Raw genomic sequence first — 18,222 nt, 5'->3', positions numbered from 1 at the left:
AAAAAATGCTGCCAGGCAAACTCAGACCCGGAGAACTGGGTCACTCCAGTAGAATTTGCCATTGCAGTGCAAAATTCTTGGTTGGGACAGGTCGTCTTGCTTCTCTTTGGCAAATGTTGGTCTGAATCTGCCCGGGATGTCACTTGAAATTCATGAACATCTCTTGCCGCAATTATTTGCATAGAATTCAAAGCACGGGCGCGATGGGAAAATGAGATTGTCTTCATGCTTTCTTGACCCCAGCAAAGGCAGATTGTCCTGAAGCTGACAAACGGGTTCAGATCAGATATTAGAGCTGAACAATATAATGGGATTAAAGGTGGGGCTGCCAAAAGAAAGAGGGAATTGGCCTTTGAGGCTCCCACACTCTCGTTCCCTCAGCCCGCTGTCCACACGGTATGTGAGCGATGCCAAGCGATGAAAAACGCACCTTTTCTTTACCGGGCTGGTTTATTGTGCGGAGGAGCTGAGGTCTGCGGGCTCCGCACCCAGAGGCAGATGTGGATTTTGCATCTGTCGGGTGGGATCAGCTCTGCTGGAGTCTGTCCCTCCACCAAAGGGCACGTCCGGAGTGACACCGAGCAGGATTTGGCCCCCAAACTGCCCCCAGAAACATCCTCCTGGCCTTTTATTCTCCCCAAAATAGCCTGATCTACATGAAAGTCTTCAAGCAAACAGCAGCAAACGTGGGGTTTGCAGTAGTTGGGGCTTGAGAAGGGCAGGGATGATTAAAGGTTTCTCCCAGAAGTGCCAGAGCTGCCGGGCAGCTTTGGTCCCCCGGGGCTTGGGGCAGGTTTTGCTTTGCAGGGAGGTGATCACCATAAATTATGAGCTGTTGGGGCACTGGGAGCTTCTTGTTTGGATGTTTCTGCTTCTTATTTGCATACAAATGAGCTGGAGTCCCAGTCGTACGCATTGAGACAGAAAAGATGAAGATAACCCTTTCGAAAAACATCCTCTTGAGGTGGGTGGGTTTTGCCTTTGCAGCTTTCACCACCAGCCCAGACAGCGTTGCTAAGGCATGTCAGTTATTAAAAAATAGTTAATCATCTGCTCCCTGCTGGTCGCATCCAATAACCCATCTTGTTTTCCATCAGAAAAGCACGTCATGCCAGCATGGACAGACGGAGCCTGGCAGGACGGCTGGACTTGTCCTCCAGCCACCGCGAGCTCGGGGCGGACAAGCCGTGAGTCAGCAGGGCAGCCTAGGAAGGCTAAATATTAATAATTAACAATAATAAATTACAGCGCCTGGTCCTCAGCGGACCTTTTGTGGCATAAATGAACTTGTGCTGCTTCCAGACAGAGCGAGAACAAACTGATTTCTCCAAAGGGCAATTCAAAGCAGAATTGTCTCAGGGGCTTTCGGCTGGTGTTCCTGGCATCCAGCTGCAAATCCAGCTGCAAATCCAGCTGTGGTGGTGCCACCATGACAAGCCCTTCCCAGCCACGTTATAGAGACTCCGCAGTGGGTCATTGTCCCTTGGAAACTGGGGACCCTCGCAGAGAAAAAGGAGGGGACAACCTGATTTCACCTAAATTTGGGCCTCCTAAAATGAGGGGAGAGGGTTTCCCCTCCCTGCAAGGGCTGCGGGAGGGGGACATCCAGGCTCAGCCTCTGCTTTTGGTGTAAGTTCCTGGGTTTTAAGGAACGTTGGGCATTTGAGGAAGAAAGGCCCCGACGCCGCATTTTAGGACGGCGCATTTTTCTCCCACTTTCCTTTAAAGTGAGTCTGGAGGGTTTCAGGGGTGGGTGTGGGATTCTTTTCTCTTTTTGCTGTGACCACCTCAGCTGGTTCTCACTGATTTCTTTAAACAAGGGCCCTGGCTGCTTTTTTTTTTTGTTCTGCCTCCAGAGATCCCAGACAGCGTGAGAGATCCCGAGCGAGGGGCACATCCCACGAGCAGTTAAATAGCCCCATTTACACCGTTTCCAGACTTCCTTGTGACCGCGCTCATCTCCGGCTGGAATAAAGGTATGCAAAGGTGCATCAGGAAGGAGAGCAGACAAAGGCTCCAAAAAACTTTGTTTAAAACTCCACTTCTTGCAAGCTACCAACCCCACCCACGCGGAGGTTCATGTTGGAGAGAATATCTGCGCTTTTGTAATACCAGGGAGGGAAATAAAACCCGCGAAGCAAAGCCTGAATTATGCATGTAGTTTATTGAAGGTACAGCTGCAAGTTTGGAGTAAGCGAAGGATAATCAACTCTGTTCACTTACACATGAGAAGCGTTAAATCCGTCGATCTGGTACACACACAGGAAAAACAACGCATGCATTTAACTACAGAAATATAAGGTGCTCGTCAGTGTGTAATTAAAATCTGCTCTACCAAACCTTGTGTAGCAACTTGGGCCAATTTACATGAGCATTACCAACCCTCTCGTAAACAGGAAAAATTGGATTTTCTGGTGTCATTAAAGAAGTTAAATAATAGCTGCAGCTCTGTCTCAGACAATTAAAATGTGGTTTCTCTTTCTGAAGTCGGGATGACCAAATTTTTCATCCTTTTGCAATAGCTGCGTTAGGGAAAGCGAATCCCTGCTGAAAAGGGGTCAAGCAGAGCAGGCTGGTTTAAGAGCCAAGGTGCGGTGTAGAGACAGGTCCAGACTGTCCAAAATGAAAATCTCACCTGCTCAGAGCGTGGGGGTGAGTTCCCCCCAAAAAGGACGTGCAAGAGAAGGTGGGTTGTGATCATGCAAAGAGTTTTCGGCAGAGCGAGCAGCCGAATCGCGTGGGCACGGACAGCGCATGGTTGTGTGATCCCTAGAGCTCTCAGAAGGAAGGGGAATACTGTGGTTTTTTTTTTTATTGCAGAAATGCTGATCGTTTTAAAACGGGACGCGTCGTCGCCCCCCGGGCTCTACCGGGTCGTTCTGACCACGCGCACGGCTGTGCCGTACCTGCTCCCCGCGCCGCAGACCCCGGCCCCGGGGATGATGACGGTCCCCGGGCTGCACTGCTCCACGCCGGCACACACCACGTTGCCCAGCGTGGCCACCCCCGGGGTGCACTGCACCCCCTCGGCGCCCGAAATCACTTCTCGGCCCACGCAGCTCACCGCGCTCCTCGCCCCGAAGCCAGCGCCCACCCTGGGCAGACAATCCACGCTGCGGGTGCTAAAGCCGGCGCCGCCGAAGGAGGAGACCACCCCCAAACCCGCGCCGGCCCCGCCGGTCTTGATGGTGCATTTGCCGCCCAGTCCAGACAGGGATCGGCACTCCCCGACGGTGCCACCGCCGCTCACCACGGCTGTGGGAGGAAAAACAGGCTCAGTGGTTCCCGAAAGCAGCTAAAACCCAGCTTATAAGGAAATTTATAAGCTTAAAAGACTCATGAGGAAATTAAGGGAATGCTTTGTTAGCTTACCTACGCTCACAGGGTTGCCGGTACATATCCTGTTAAGAAAAGCAAGTCAGAAAGATGGATTTAGGGAAATTTTCCCCAAATACACATGCAAATAGAGGTGCTGCCCAGCCATGACAAGCCCTGCAGGTCCATCAGCTGTTTTGTGCACCCAGGTGGCAGGTGCTGGGCCAAATTGGCTTAATATCCCATCGATGGCTTAATATCCCATCGATGTCTTAATACCCCATCCTCTGTACAGCACCCTCTGCACCCATGGGGAGAAAAAAGAGGTGCTACTCCCTTTTGCACCCGTAGGGACGAAAAAAGGGGTGCTGCTCCCTTTTGCACCCATAGGGACGAAAAAAGGGGTGCTGCTCCCTTTTGCACCCATAGGGACGAAAAAAGGGGTGCTGCTCCCCTCCGCACCCCTGGGACCTGCTTTCACCCAGAATTTCTCTCTGCTTGCAGGTTTTGCCCGCGATCGTCCCAAGGCGCAGCCGGGGCTGCTCCCACCTGCTCTCCTCTCCCTCCAGCAGCGTCCGGTACGTGGCGATCTCGATGTCCAGGGCCAGCTTGACGTTGAGCAGCTCCTGGTAGTCCCTCAGCAGACAGGCCATCTTGTCCTTGGCCTGCTGCAGCGCGGTCTGCAGGTCGATCAGCTTCTGCCGGGCGTCTTTGAGGGCGCAGTCGCCGCGCTGCTCCGCGTCGCAGATGGCCGTCTGCAGAGCCGCGATCTGCGGGCGGGAACGGGCGACAGGGTGGCCAGCGGGACATGGGGACGTCTCCCCGGGGTTGCTCATAGACCCGCTTGTTTCTGAGCTGGGAATGGCCTGAGAGCTGGGGTTTGGGCTGGGCTCATGATGGCCAAGCCTGGTTGGGATGAGGGGGCACCCGTTGGCTGCACCGCGGTGGGAAGCAAACGGCAAATGCTGTTTGGTCTACTGAGCAACTGGCTTCTGCTCGCTAGTGAGAAATAAATTTTGGGGTATCACAGCAGCTGAGAAGCTACAAACATAGACACGGATGTCCCTGCTCACGGCAGGGGTTGGACTAGATGACCTTCGAAGGTCCCTTCCAACCCAAACTATTCTACGATTCCACGTAGATGAGGTTCTTGGGGACGTGGTTTAGAGGTGGACTTGACGGTGTGACATTAACAGTTGGACTCAATGATCTTAAAGGTCTTTTCCACCCAAAATGATTCTATTATTCTATGACTAAGCTGGAGTGGGGGGTTCTTTGCAGCTGTGAGCGGTGAGCATGAAGCCAGAGAGGTTCCATGCAGCATCCGACCCTTCGTCCTACCTGTTTCTTCACATTGTCTGACTCGCACTGCAGCTTCTGGATCATCCGGTTCAGCTCGGCTATCTCGCTCTGGTTGTTCCTCAGGTCGTCGCAGAACTTGCCCCTGCTGCTGTGGAGCTCCTCCAGCTGTGGCGGGGGAAGACGATGACGTTAACGCGCCCGAACCGTCCCTTCCAGGGGCCGCGGTGACCCTCTGGACCCGCAATGACATCAGGGCTCCCGGGGAAACACCCAGAGGTGACCTCAGCCCAGACAAGGTGACAGACCCAGGTGGGTCCTGACCATTTGCCCTTTGGGAAGGGGACGGAGTTCCTGGTGTGTGTGCGCAGAGGAGACCTCTCTGAGGCAACGCTGTGATTTTCTTTTTACTGAAAATACTTAAAACACAGTTTTAAGTGGGTTTTGGGTTGTTTGGGTGGTTTTTTGGCATGACTTTCTTTAGCAACCTCCGGTGCCTGCGCAATGTGGGGTGGATTTTAAGTTGCATCACGGAGGATAGAAATGGTCCTCAGGGTTTTGTTGGCCGGGGGATTTCGTTGGCGTCTGTGCGGGTGCTGCCAATACTCACCCTGGTTTGGTAGAAAGCCTCCACTTCAGCCTTGCTCTTCTGGGCGATCTCCTCGTAGCAGCACTCGACGCTCTTGATGATGCCCTCCATGTCCAGGTCGCGGCTGTTGTCCATTTGCACGATGACCGAGGTGTCGCACAGCTGGCAATCCAGCTGAGCTCTCTCCTGCAAGAGCCGCCGCGTGTCAGTCCCCGTCCCTCAACCCGCTGTGAGGCTGGTTGACCCCCTGAGGAGGTGGAGGGCTGGGGCAGGTTCTCCCATCAGCACCCATGGCGTTTCTCCAGGTGGCTGACGGGTTTCCAGCAAGAACAGGCAGCTGGGACCTGCCATGGTGGCACAATGTGGGATTGCTGCCTGCGGTTCCCTAAAGGAAGGTGGGGAATCCTGGTGGAGCAACTGGCTGGGTTGAAACTCAGCGTTTCTGGCTGCGTCAGCAGTTTTCTGCGCTGGGAATCCCTCGGGGGTGGGAGCTCCAGGCCCCATCGCCTCCAGCCTGGGAGGTGTTGGGCCAGAAAAGCTGCAAATACCAAGAGTCCCCTGGGTTGTTGTGGTCAAAACTTGCTATGTTTTAGACAGAAGTGTTACTTTCACCAAAATATTTTGACCAGTGTAGCTTAAAGAGTGAAGTGTTAAAAATATTTAGGTTTTGAAGAGTGGGATGTTTCAGTGGTTCCCAGGGATGGTTTGGATCAGAATTTGAGGGTTTTCTCCTGCAGAAGATCCCTCTCTTTGCAGCCAGACAACAAAATAACACCCTTCACCTTCTGAAAATGTGTGCGGTAGTGTTGCTATCAAAGAAACATAAAGAGAGGTAGATTTTTGGGGTGCAGTTTGAGGAGCTCTTACCTCGGCGTAGATGCACTTGAGGAACTCGAGCTGCTGCCGCAGGAGCCCCACGCGAACCTCCAGCTCCTCCTTGGTCAGGTACAGACAGTCCACGTCCTGGGGACACACCGCGGATTGCGTGAAAAGGGGGAAAAAACGAGGACTGCGGTAAAGCCCGTGTTTTCTGTTAGTTTTGGAGAAGACTCTGGCGTTGGATGTGCTGACGTTCTCCAGGTTCTTTGGGCTGCCCCTACTTTGGGGCTCCCCGACTCGGGCAGGGCCATGGTGCCAGGACTCCCCGTTTTTGCGGTCTCACCTGCCCGCCGGTGCTGCCCCTCGCGGGACTCACCTTCTTGAGCACCACGAACTCGTTCTCCGCGGCCGTGCGCTTGTTGATCTCATCTTCGTACCTGCAGGAGGAAAGGACTGGGCTGGGATGCTGAGCCCCGGGGGTCCCGTCCCAGGGCCCAAGCAGCCAGCGCAGAACGCGAGAAGCGTGATTAAAACCTCTCCCTCTTCTCTTTGTACCTCCTTTTTCATTTTTGCTTTGTTGCTCTTTCGTTCCTCCCTGCTGGGCTTTGTTCAGCAGTTTTAAATAGTCCACACCGGCAGTATCGGTGGCTGGAGTGAGGCGGCGGTAAATTGGGCCAAACCACTAGAAACGCGGAGCCCTGTGCCCCAGCTGAAGGCCGGGGTTGCTTTTTCCAGCCCTGCTGCCTCGCCTGGTGTTTTTCTGCAGCATCCAGGACTCTGTGCTGAGTGTTTATGGGGAGACCGTGGCCAAGATGCCCCAGGGGAGGTCAGGAGCTTGAGCAACCTTCGAAACTCCCAGGTGCAATGGGGAGGAAAGTCAGCGCGTAATGACCGCGTTAATTGGGACCTGGAAGAACTTTCGCAATATGATTCCGTGAGTCTGACCTGGGCGGTGAAAAAACATCTGAGGTGCTCGACTGTAAGAGCTCTGGAGAAAGGCTCGCTCTTTTATCCTGTGCTCTACACCACCAACCAAATATCCTCGTTCGTGGCTTAGCTGAGCACACAGGGATCTGTTAAGGAATATCTGCAGCTTAGATTAAAAAAAACAATTCCCACCTTCCCTCTGGGAAGAGAATGAGCCCCAAGGGAGGCGATGTGGATAAAGCGTGGGCTGGAGACAAATAGGCTGAGGGTTTTGTGGGAGCGGGCGGCAGCGGGGACACGAGGTTTGGGGGAGCCAAAGGTGGGAGATGTGATGTGGCAAACCAGGGTGGTGTGCGGGAGCACTCGGGAGAGGAAAAGTGGTTCCTCGTCCCAGTTCCTACGGAAACACGGTGGTTGAAGAGCTCTCCCGGTCCCTCCCCAGCGCCTGAGCTGCAGCACCGGGACCCCAGTACTGGAAAGCAGTCTGCAGCTTCTCTCCACGTCCTACTTACTTGCACTTGAACTCTTGCACCAGGTCCCGGAGGCAGCGCTCCTCGTTCTCCAGCCTCTCGCGCTCCCCCAGCACGCACTCCAGCTGCTTGCGCAGGTTGCAGATGAAGTTCTCGAACACGGGCTCCAGGTTCCGCCGGGAGGCCGGCAGGACGTACTGCTGCAGCAGCTCCCACTTGGTGGTCAGCACCTTGTTCTGCTGCTCCAGCAGCCGCACCTGGGGAAGCAAGAGATGCGAGAGTCACGCAGCACCTCCCTCTTGTCCCAGATACCTCGGGCTTCTCCGCCAAAAGGAAAAATAAGATCAGAAATGTGCACGTGGTTGGGTGCTGGTTTCTCAGCAGCTTCTCTGCGCCAGGGCTGGGATCACGGGCTGAACCGCATCCTTGGCATGTTTGCTCCGTGCTGAGGCCGATCGGCTGTTTGGCCCGAGCGCAGTTCAGCCCAACACCACCTCATCCCGTCAGCTCGCTGCTGGAGGATCCGCTGCCTCCTCTGCTCGGCTAATTACGATAATGAGTCTTTTGCGGCACTAAAAGCTCCATCCAGGATCTCATTTGAATGTATCTGATCTAAACTCTAACCACGGGTATTTATCATGCCTTTCACTTCTAGATTAAAGAGCTCTCTAGTACTTGAGAACCTTTATGGATCATGAATAAGTCATTTTTCAAACAGGAGGAAACGGAGTGGCTGCTCTTACGTGGGTTTGGTTTTTCCAGCTGCAGAACAGCTCACAAAGAAAATCAAGATCAGACAGAGCGAAGGTTCCTCTGCTGTTTGAAAAATCGTTTCCTAGACTAATACATCTCTAAAGAGCAACGACGACCCTTAGGCTTAGCTAAGATAACAAGGATAAATAACGTCTGTGTAGGAAATCACTAGATCGTTTCATTGACAGAGTGGAGGGACAAAGAGGTTAAAATTGTTCGTCTCACTTTAACTAGACAAATCTAGCTTTACATCTCCTTGGTGAGGCACACAAACTGTTTTAAAAATGCCAGAGTCCTGTGGAGTTTAGAGAGGGCTGATGGCAACGTCAGATTATACGTTTGTAATACAAGTTCCTGTTTTGCCTTTTTACACGTCCATGTGTCCATCCCTTCTCTGCATCCCTGCAGCCGCTCCCGATCTAGCTCTTGGGCAGACTGGTGGCCACCAAAAGCTCAAACACCAGCGCGGCTGCCTTGGGGCTGCCTTCGATCCAAAGTCTCCGGGTCTGGAGCACCACGGGCCACCAGAGCCCACCACGGGCCACCAGAGCCCACCACGAGGCGCAGGTGCCAGCGGGAGCAGCGGCCGGCGTTGTGTCTAGAGACGGGGGGACAGGGGACAGACGCCTGCGCGGGGGCCGCGGGGTCTCACCTTGTCGATGAAGCAGGCGAACTGGTTGTTGAGGTTCTTGATCTGCTCCTTCTCGTGGGTCCGCACTTGGCACTCCTCGGGGTCCACCCCCACGCACAGGGGCTTGAGGAGCTCCGGGTGGATGCTGACCCCCCGAATCCCTTCCGACCGCCCTCCGCCGACGCTGACGCCGCTGCCGATGCCGCCGCCGTACCCTCCGATGGCCACGCCGTCCCCGAGACCTCTGTAGCTGCCCAGGCCCCCGTAGCTGCCGCAGTTACCAAACCCCACGACCGTGCCCACGCCAAAGCGGCCGCCGCCGTAAGCCACGCCGCAACGTCCCACGCCGGCTCCGCCGTAGACCCCGACCCCGCTGCGGCAGCTCCCGCCGAAGGAAATCCGCTGGCCCCTGCCCAGGTCGCAGACGCTGCGGCTGCTGAAGCCGCCGATGCCGCAGCGCCGGCCCACCGGCTGGCACACCGAGGCCGAGCTGCTGCTGGCTCTGCCGAGCCCGCAGACGGCGGACGCCGAGGAGAAGCCCCGTCGGCCCAGGAGGGAGCTGGACGTGTAGCACTGTCGACTCATGCCGGGGTTCGAAGCGGCGATGGCAAAGCAGAAGAGCGAGAGAGGAGCAGGGAGGGAGAGGAGATCTCCTTTGGCTCCTCTGGGGCACAGCCCTTCTCCTTATATACATTTCAGGAGGTGCCTGAGATGCAAAAATTTAATTTATCCACTGGGTTTGGTCTGCCTGGCAGCAAGGAATGGCTTCCAACATTTAAAACCCACAGCAAACACTTGTATCTCATACGAAATAATGTGGAAATTAAAATAAACTGCTTTGCTTGCAAGCTTCAGTTTCAGGACTTATATTTTACTTAATTAATCTGCTTCCTTATTGTGTAATTATAGTTTAGCAAAATAATTCAAGGGGGTTTTATTCATGGCTTGTTTACGGTTCGGTTTCACCACAGCGTTTAATTACGTTTCAGGACCTCCCGCGAAAATGTCGCGGCGATGCCGCCACTTCCCGGGTCTCGGGGCCGGCGCTTGAGCAATGACCGGTGGCCAGAGGGAGGCGGATCCACCGGAACGCGGCGCTGACGGTGTCGGGAGCGTCCTCGTAAGCATTTATTCCTTCCTCTCATGGGTATGACAACGGCGATTCGGTTGCAGCCGCGTTTGCCGGGATGGGGTCGGCGGTTTCCGCATCGATGGGGTGGGAGATGGTGCCGCGGGGGCTGCTCTGGCTGATTGGGGTTCACGCACGTGAGGTCGAGGCACGGGCTTTGCGCGCCCCTTAGGATATCCAGAATTGAAGTTAAGGCATTTCTGGGAAACGCTTCGCTGCAGACGGCGGTTTATTTGCCGAATTACGCGCCCAGGGACGGCGATAATTGTGTTCGGTATCTGGGTGTGATGTGACCGGCGCGCGCGGCGGATTCACGCAAGCGATAGCTCGAGATGCAACAAAGAATGAAGCGAAGTGTTACAAACAGGTTGAGAAATGTTAGCTGGAGTGCACTTTTTTCCTCATATTCCTGTGACACACCTATTTGAAATTAAATTATTCTCGTAATATCTGTTAATGAGAAGGTGCCTACCATCTTAATTAAAATTCTTAAAAAGATTTTTGAATTTGCTTGGAAACAAAGTTCCTTTTTTGCCTTAACAAAGGGATCTAATCACAGAATCGCAAGCGATTGCGTAGCTTGCCCTAAGAATTCTTTGCATCTTTGCTGGGGCAAAATGAACTGGTTCTGGGAGGATTCCTAGCCGATGCTGTTGTAAACCTGAAATAGATTGTCTTGCATTAAAAATAATGCAAATGAATTAGGATTATTTAGAATATTTGTGGAGTCTCTCCAGGTAAACATCTTCCTTTTCTTTTCTTAAACAGGCCTCATAATGGGATGGAATGAACCATAAAACACTATATACAAGTATAATCGTGCAGTCGTTCCGTTGTAGCTGCATCGGTGTGAGATGAACTTTCACTTGTGCGATTGAGATCGTTGGCGAAAGCAGCCGAGCTTTGGGGCACCGCGTCCTCCGCGGGATCCGGGCACCGGCGCCTCTTGCTTGTAAGTGAAAGGGGGAAATACTTTGGAAATGTATTTTGTGCTGAAGCGTTGGAGAGGACAGTTGGGTGTGCGGTCTGAAGCCACGCCAGGGACATTCATGGGTGGGCTAAGGCATCACTTAACCGTTAGGTAGGTCCACGCAACACGACTTTTTGAGCTATTTTGGATGGAGAGAACCACGGGCAAGCTGAGAAACCGGCTGGTTCTGGCACAAATCCTGCTCTCCGCTGCGGTGGCGCGGGGCCGCGGCACCGGGGATGGTGACTGGCTGTTTCCCCGCGGATGGAAAGCGCCGAACCTGCGCCTCAACCTCGGGTTCCTCCTGGAGAAGCGGCTCCTTCCAGCTGCCCAGCCCGGAACATCAGAGGGAGACGGTTCGGGGCAGCGCTTGTGGTTTCCATCTGCTGAGCTTTCGCAAAGCCGGTTCGCGCTCACGTGGTGCGAGCCCCGAGCGCTGGTTACGGCGACTTCAAAGGAGGGAGCGAGCGCTGCCATGCGATCTGGGCTTCTAGAGAGAAGTATTGCGATGGCTTTTATAATATTTTATAATATCGGCTGCATGCCCGGCACTGGCTCGAGTCAGACGCAAACGCCTTCTTCGTAGAGACCTTTTTCGTGTCTCCGTGCTTTGCCCTGGTTGATGCAGATCAGATAGTGCTTGAAGAGCTGTAGGAAGGGATTAACCTTCCTATTTACAAGGAAAAGATAAACCCACTGTTTTCAGGCTGACGGGATTCCGCAAAGCTTTAAAGCAGCCCCTTACACCCAGATTTACCAGCAAAACCCCCGAGGTCCTTGGCCCTGCGTATGCCTGGAACTGTGGCGGCTTCCAGGAGACTTCTGCCTTTCCGATTTACATGTACCCAGCTGCATTAGGATAAATTAATTCTGCTTAAGCACCTCGCTAAATTGGGACCTGTTAAACCATCCATGCAGATAGGGAAAGCCCGGGGGTTTTTCCACCCTCCTGTTATGATTCCTGTAACAACCCAGCCACCCAAACCTGCTTTCTCCCAGAGAGAAAACTGCTTTTTAAGACCCTCTCCGGAGCAGACGGGGTGGGCCGAGCTTGGCCGCGCCGCCTCCCTCCCCGCAGGCTGGGTGGTTCTTGTGGCTCCTTGCGAAAGGGACCGCGAAGTCACCATTAAAATGGGCTCTAACGAGGCCCCTGGGACGTCTCCCGACGGTTTCGTGGGTCCAAAGGTGTCTGTTCCCGCTCTCAGCTGCAACCTGATTCTGCTCCCACATCAAAGCAGGCGGTGGATTTGTGGGGAGCGGGGTAGAGATGATGGTCTGGGCTCCTTCCATCCCCACCGGGCACCTTTCTTTCCTCCCCATAACCTGGTTCCGCAGCAGCTGTTCACCCTCAGCCTGTCCCTGGCCATTAAATAGTTTTTATGCTGCTTTGGGGCAAAAAGATGGAAGAAATCATTCCCGAGGTTCCTTCCAGGCTGTTCCGGGAGCGTCGGTGGTCGCTGCCCATCTGCACCATCTGCGTTTGCTTCCAGCTAAGACCTTGCCAAAGCCTCTACCCTCCTGCTGGACAACAACAAACCGTGGGTGACAAATGAAGAGAAGATGTTGGTTGGGGATGTTTGACAGCCACAGCCTGCCTGGACTCTTAAAACCTCCGTTTTTTGGTGTTACCAGGTGACCTAAGCCAAGAAACTCTCCTTCGTAGTTCTTATTTACCGTCTTATTTTGCAAAAGACAAATAGGTTTCGTACCCAACGCCACGGGTGTCCTTTGCAACGTTCCTCTCTTTTGCATAGGAATTTGTAAGGCGCTTTTGCATCATCTGCCCAACCTTCTGCTGACGCTCGGGGCCTGATGGGCTATTAGGGCTCTGAGTAATGGGGTGGAATCGGTCCAGCGGTGTCGGGATGAAAGCGGAGCAGCCAGGACAGAGCATTGGGAAGCGCCTCTGCACGGGGAGAGCAACCACATGAGTTTGCACTGAAAAGTGGGGGTTTTTTTCCTGGGGAAAGCTGGGCAATCCTTGTAAAAAGAAGCCAGGAGAACCACGTTGGATTTTGAGGTTGGAAGTGCTGCTGCGCTGTTTCACGGGACGGTTTTTTCCTCCGTGATGCAGCCCTTGTTTAACCAGCAGCGCGTTCCTTCGCGCGCTGAGCCAAGCGGGGACTCCGAGACGCCCTCCAGCAGCCGGGGCAGAGTGTGGGAGGAGGGAAATTCAGCCACGGAATTTCAACTAGTTCCCACCGACAGGCCTGTGAATCTACGTCTGTGTGCGCACATGACTATATGTAATAACGACCGCAGAAAGTAGCTGTTCGGCGCGTGCGGTTAAGGTAATAGAGTTAATTTTGCAAACTTATAAGCAGGTTTCTTAAGAAAAGAAGTGAACTAGAGACAATTCACAAACACTGTTTGAGGTTTATTGGCAGCAGAGCGGAGAACAGGGAGCTTTTATCAGCGATACCATCTCCATGCACCGTGGCGAGTTAAAAAAGCGTCACTCTGCATAGAGGGACAAGGAGGGATGTTCAGCGGAGAGCAAACCCTATTGCTGGCCTTGCAAAAATGACTTGGCAGGTGAGATAACATAAAAGAATAAAACCACCTGTGGCGTGGGACTCCTCTCACATGAGTTCAGCTTCCTACAAACAAGTCATCAAGCTGAAGCTAGAGGCGTGGGCTCCATGAATAGGCAACGGGAGAGCTTGGTATTATCAAGCAAAATATTGTTTTCTGGAGTCACCAGTGCAAGAAAACCCGTAGACGAGGAGTCACACTTTGCAGGGCCACGATCCAAGAACCAAGGTGGTTTCTGTGTGTTGCTACCAGCCTCAACAAAATAAAAGGACAAATACGACCCAGGAGAAATAACAATGCTGTGTTGATGAGCAGCTATTCATTAAGCTTTCCAGGTGGACACTCAGATTAAGGAGGTTACGGAACACAGAGCTTCTAGAGGACGTATCTATTACCTTAATGAATGGTTGGAGTCACTTTTGTGATTCATTTTGCCACCAACACGCAAAAAAACCCTCGTGCTGTGTCACTCCGGAGGTGCTGGCTTGGTGCGTAAGCTCCGTATTAGGGTTGACTCCGCTGGGTTAGCTCGAGATAAAGAGCAGTATTTGTCCTGGAGGAATTTGCAGCTGATTTCTGTTCGTCACAGCCCTAATACTCAGAAAGACCCGCTCCAAATTCCCTGAAGCCCCGGTGCGATCCGCCCTGGGGCTGAGACATTGGCCAGCACAGCCTTTATTTCCCCAGCCCAGCCAGCCCGCGGGGCTGTGACCTCCACTTCCAGAGATTAACCCTCTGAATTGCTGGCAAACCACACGTTCGGGGAGATGCAGGCAAGCGGGCAACGCGTGTGCTTGCACCTCTGCTCTGGGAATCCCTCCTCCCGAAGCGAAACGCCTCCTGCCACGGCACGCCGCTTCGGAGACGCAAATTCACGCTTGGATTTCGTGGCGTTTCTGATGCGGATTCCTTCGCTGCTTGGCCTAAACCTGCTAAAGGAAACCGTTTCTTCCGTGGCCAGAGATGCGCCCAGGCTGAGTTTGGGGTCCAGCCAGGCCGATCGCGCTGGGCTGGGGAACCTGCGCTGCGAGAAAACCCGGCGCTCGGTAGCCGGGAAAGAAAGGCAGAACCGGCACGGAGGAGCGGAAAAGAGAAAATCTGCCCGCGAATCATACATCTTTTATAGCTGTGCCGATGGGACCCCCTGGCCGTGCTCTGGTGGAGGATAAAAGGAAATATTGCATGTTATTAGGCAAATCTGCTGCTTTCAGGAGAAACTGCGCTGAAATCTTAGAAATGACAGAATTTCATTTAACAGCTGCTCCACCTCCTCCTGCTGGGCTCGCCGGGGATGCCCACGCTGGTTCATTTGGGGAAGCCCGGTGTCATTTCTTGAAGCAACGTCCACGCATCAGTGTGTGGCCTTGTTATTCTCTTTGTTCTAGTTATTATGTGGTTCCTTTTTCTCCTCGAACACCCTATGGGGTAATCTGCCCGCTGGGCGCCGCGGGTGATACCGGGGAGCGTTGAGCACCTGCCTTTCTTGTTCTCCAGCCAGAAATGCCTTGCGTGTGGAAATCGCAGTGACCGAAAGCCAGCTTGGCGTTCAAGACATCCCAATAATTGCACACCTGGCCTTCCAGCTCCTCCTCGGCTTAACGTAAGGAGCATTTCGTGGTTTTTTTTTCCTGCCAGGTGTTTTTGCAAACGCCGTCACGCTGCTGCTCAGCATGGCAAACCCCCGTCTGCAGACGGGCGACCTGGCAAAGGAGAGACGAGTGCCTTTACTTTCCCTTTAATTACCGAGCATGACAGCTGTGGCTGCGTCGTCCTCATTTTGACGAAGGGCTGACGAGCACCCAATGCTCACTGTCCCCAAAGCATCGCTCCCCCTTGGAGTGGCGTCTTTCAAGTTGCTCCAAGAGTAGGTGATGAAGAGAACCAGTTGCTCCTGAGATTGTCCAACGCTGCACCGCGGAGGTCCAGCACCTTCAGAAAAGGGCAGAGCAGGGAGGGAAGAGCCCGTCTAGTGGCAGGAAAATATCCCTTATTTTGGGCACAGCTGGAGGAGATAAATGCCTTTTGAGGCTGCCTGGGTTTGTTTGGCTGGTGGTGACTGGCATCTGCTTTTGACATGAAAAAACATGGTAGTAACTGGCACACACACATGGAACAATGAGCAAGTGAAAAAGCTTAAATGATAATCTTGGCTCGGAGAACGTTTCCTTATTTAATGTAATCCACCCAGGTCAATTACCAGTTCAAATATTTACTGCGAAGTGTTTTCTTTCAGTTGATTGCTGTGGTCGTGCTGTCTCTTCTGCCTCGTACTGCAGGGACGTGCTGTGGAGGTGACTCTTGGAGGTGACTCTTGGAGGTGACTCTTGGAGGTGACTTTCTCAGAGGTGACTTTCCCTCTGTTCCTCTAAGAGTCCCACCTCTTCCTTCTCTTCTCACGTTCTTGTCTTGGTGTAAAACAGAAAAACCAGTAGTCACTTATCAGGAAAAGTTCCCGAGCTTGTATTACAAGCATTAATGAATAGTTTGAAAACCATTTGAGATGAACCTTTTCCTTTTGCTACTGTGACAAATTCTGAAGAACTAGCCCATCCAGCTGTAGCCGTAGAGAAAAAAATAATAATAATAATAATGCAGCCCTCATTTTCCTCTTTGGTTTGCTAAAATTACAGCTAAGAATATTTGGGTGTTGGCTCCAACATGAGGAGGAAAGGAGCTGCCCTTGTTTTGGGAGAAGCAGTATCATCTTCCTTTCTTCTCTCTATTATTCAGTCCACTAAAAGATAATTATTCTCCCACTGAAATTAGGCAGTCGCCTACTGCTTCCTCGGCTGGGATGAGAGAAGTCACCCTTGCTAACATTAGGGAGAGATTTTAGGTTCCTGTCTGCGGTTCATCCCTGAAGCAAGAGACAGTGCGACCGACAGCCCAGGTGTGTGTTTTCTCTTCTCTGGGGACATCTTGGTGTCCTGAATTTAATGGTCAGGAGGGGAAAGGTCTGGAAAACCTGGGGCTTGCTGGGCTTTCACCCCTCGGGGGCCGGGAACGTCATGCAAAGCCAGTTCCTGTCTCACCGGGCCGTGGAGGGGGTGGAAACGAGGGCAAGACCAACTGGTTGAGTCAACCAGCAGCAGCTGCTGAGGACTGACCTGGGTCCCCGCGCTGCGGCTTCCTCCACCTCCTCTTTCTCAGGCAACCATCTTTTTCAGCAGCAGCAAAACCCAGCGAAAAGCGGCCTCTGAAATGAAGCCAAGCCACGTCGTTCTGGTACGCATTGCGAAGGGGCCTCCACGTCGCCGCAAGGGAGACCCAGACGTGGTGGTTGCTGCCCAGAGTGACGCGTCAGAGCACGAGGGAATCAGTGACGTTCAGACCGTGACCTGGAGCTGCCCCATGTCTCAGCAGGGACTCCAGGCCTTGGCCTTGCCTGCTTTCCAAGCTACATTTGCAAGTGGTGAGTGCGTGAAGCTCGTACACAAAATTACCCACCTCGGTGGGCTCCATCTCAGCGCGTTGCAGCCACTTTCAAGTCGGATAAACTGCTGAACGGGGTTTCCTCACCTTTCCACCCCAGCTGCCCAGAGCCTGACACGCAGATGGCCAGCGTTAGATGAGACGGTTTCTACTCTTAGCATAGAAACGGCATCTCATGGCCCCCCCGCAAAGGTGCTTATCTTCTTCCTTGCGTCAATCTTTAATATTCACTTTTTTTTTTTTTTTGAGGTCACAATTAGAATTTTGCCCGGTGAGAGCGGGGAGACCAGTGGTGCCGTGTGACCCGTGTTTCTTTGTGTGCTGGAGACAGGAAGAAATTCGCTATGATGATAACGTCTGCGAAGCCGGCGGGTGCCGGGCGGGGCGGATTCGTCTGAGCAGATGCCGGCGTCTCCGTCGGTGTCCCCGTTGGCGCTGATGTCCCTGCCCCGGGCTGCCGGCAGAGCCAGGAGACATCCCCTGGATGCAGGTAGCAGAGTCTAGAGCTTGACGCATCTCATGCCAAATTAGGCACCTGTGTTTGTTCGGATGAATCACCCCATGGAAATGTCTTTCCATTAAATGAGCCCCTATCAACCAGCTCTCGTTGGGCTCTACGTGGGAGACTTCAAAATTGAGACCAAGTTGATCCCACCCCGTTACAGCCAAGAGATTTCGTAACTTATCCCTTTGCCTTCTGAGTCGTACAGGGTAAATGTCACATTTGCCAGCCCCGATGCCGCTCAGGCAAAATTTCTTATGTCTGAAATGTATATTACTGTGGCAGAGCACAAGCCCGTTTAGCCCAGAAGGTCAATATTGGCATCTGTCTTCACTCAGTTGCAGACGGATCAAACAAATAGGTTGTTCTGAGGTTCTCCAGGCTGGCAAACTTGTTGTAGACAACGTCCTGCAGCACTCAGAACTGTTCGGGGGGTTTCTGGCAATCTTTGACATCAGTTGTTAATTGGGCTGTAAAATATCTTACAGGTCATGATATAAGGAGGGAAATAAAACCATGTTGTCCGTGGAAAAATTCAAAGGCAAACCATGTACTTTCAATGCAGTTTATTGAAGGCGCAGTGAAAAGCTGGGAAGTTTGAGCAGTCAATGAAAGAAGCTCCGTTCATGTGAGTACAAGATGTCAACTCAGAAGATTTATGCACCAATAACTTCCCTTGGTGTTTCGGGGGGAGGACGGGGGGGCTGAGCTCCTCTAAAAATCAGCACACTTTGAACTAGCCACCCCTAACATGCAGAAGCAAATGAAAACACTACATATTCATCTGTAAGCAAATTCCACAAAAAAGCCTATGGCTGCAGCGTAACTAGCAGGTGCTTTGCAAGTTGAAA

At 52.9% G+C, this 18,222-nt stretch overlaps 1 protein-coding gene across 1 annotated transcript; it reads right to left on the bottom strand.

Moving 5' to 3' along the window:
* Positions 1-2,866: 2,866 nt before the first annotated feature.
* On the bottom strand, positions 2,867-9,388 carry LOC136000622 (keratin, type II cytoskeletal 6B-like). Its single transcript, XM_065654553.1, has 9 exons — positions 8,825-9,388; positions 7,462-7,676; positions 6,399-6,459; positions 6,071-6,166; positions 5,225-5,389; positions 4,657-4,782; positions 3,865-4,085; positions 3,373-3,401; positions 2,867-3,255 (listed from the first exon to the last, which is right to left on the bottom strand). The coding sequence occupies exons 1-9, from the start codon at positions 9,386-9,388 to the stop codon at positions 2,867-2,869; spliced, it is 1,866 nt and encodes a 621-aa protein (XP_065510625.1).
* Positions 9,389-18,222: the final 8,834 nt, after the last annotated feature.

This window comes from Caloenas nicobarica, chromosome 33, assembly GCF_036013445.1.
Source record: "Caloenas nicobarica isolate bCalNic1 chromosome 33, bCalNic1.hap1, whole genome shotgun sequence".
In the NCBI taxonomy this organism is placed as follows: domain Eukaryota; kingdom Metazoa; phylum Chordata; class Aves; order Columbiformes; family Columbidae; genus Caloenas; species Caloenas nicobarica.
Note: the sequence above shows the minus strand (reverse complement) of the source record. Positions and strands in the feature narration are given on the sequence as shown.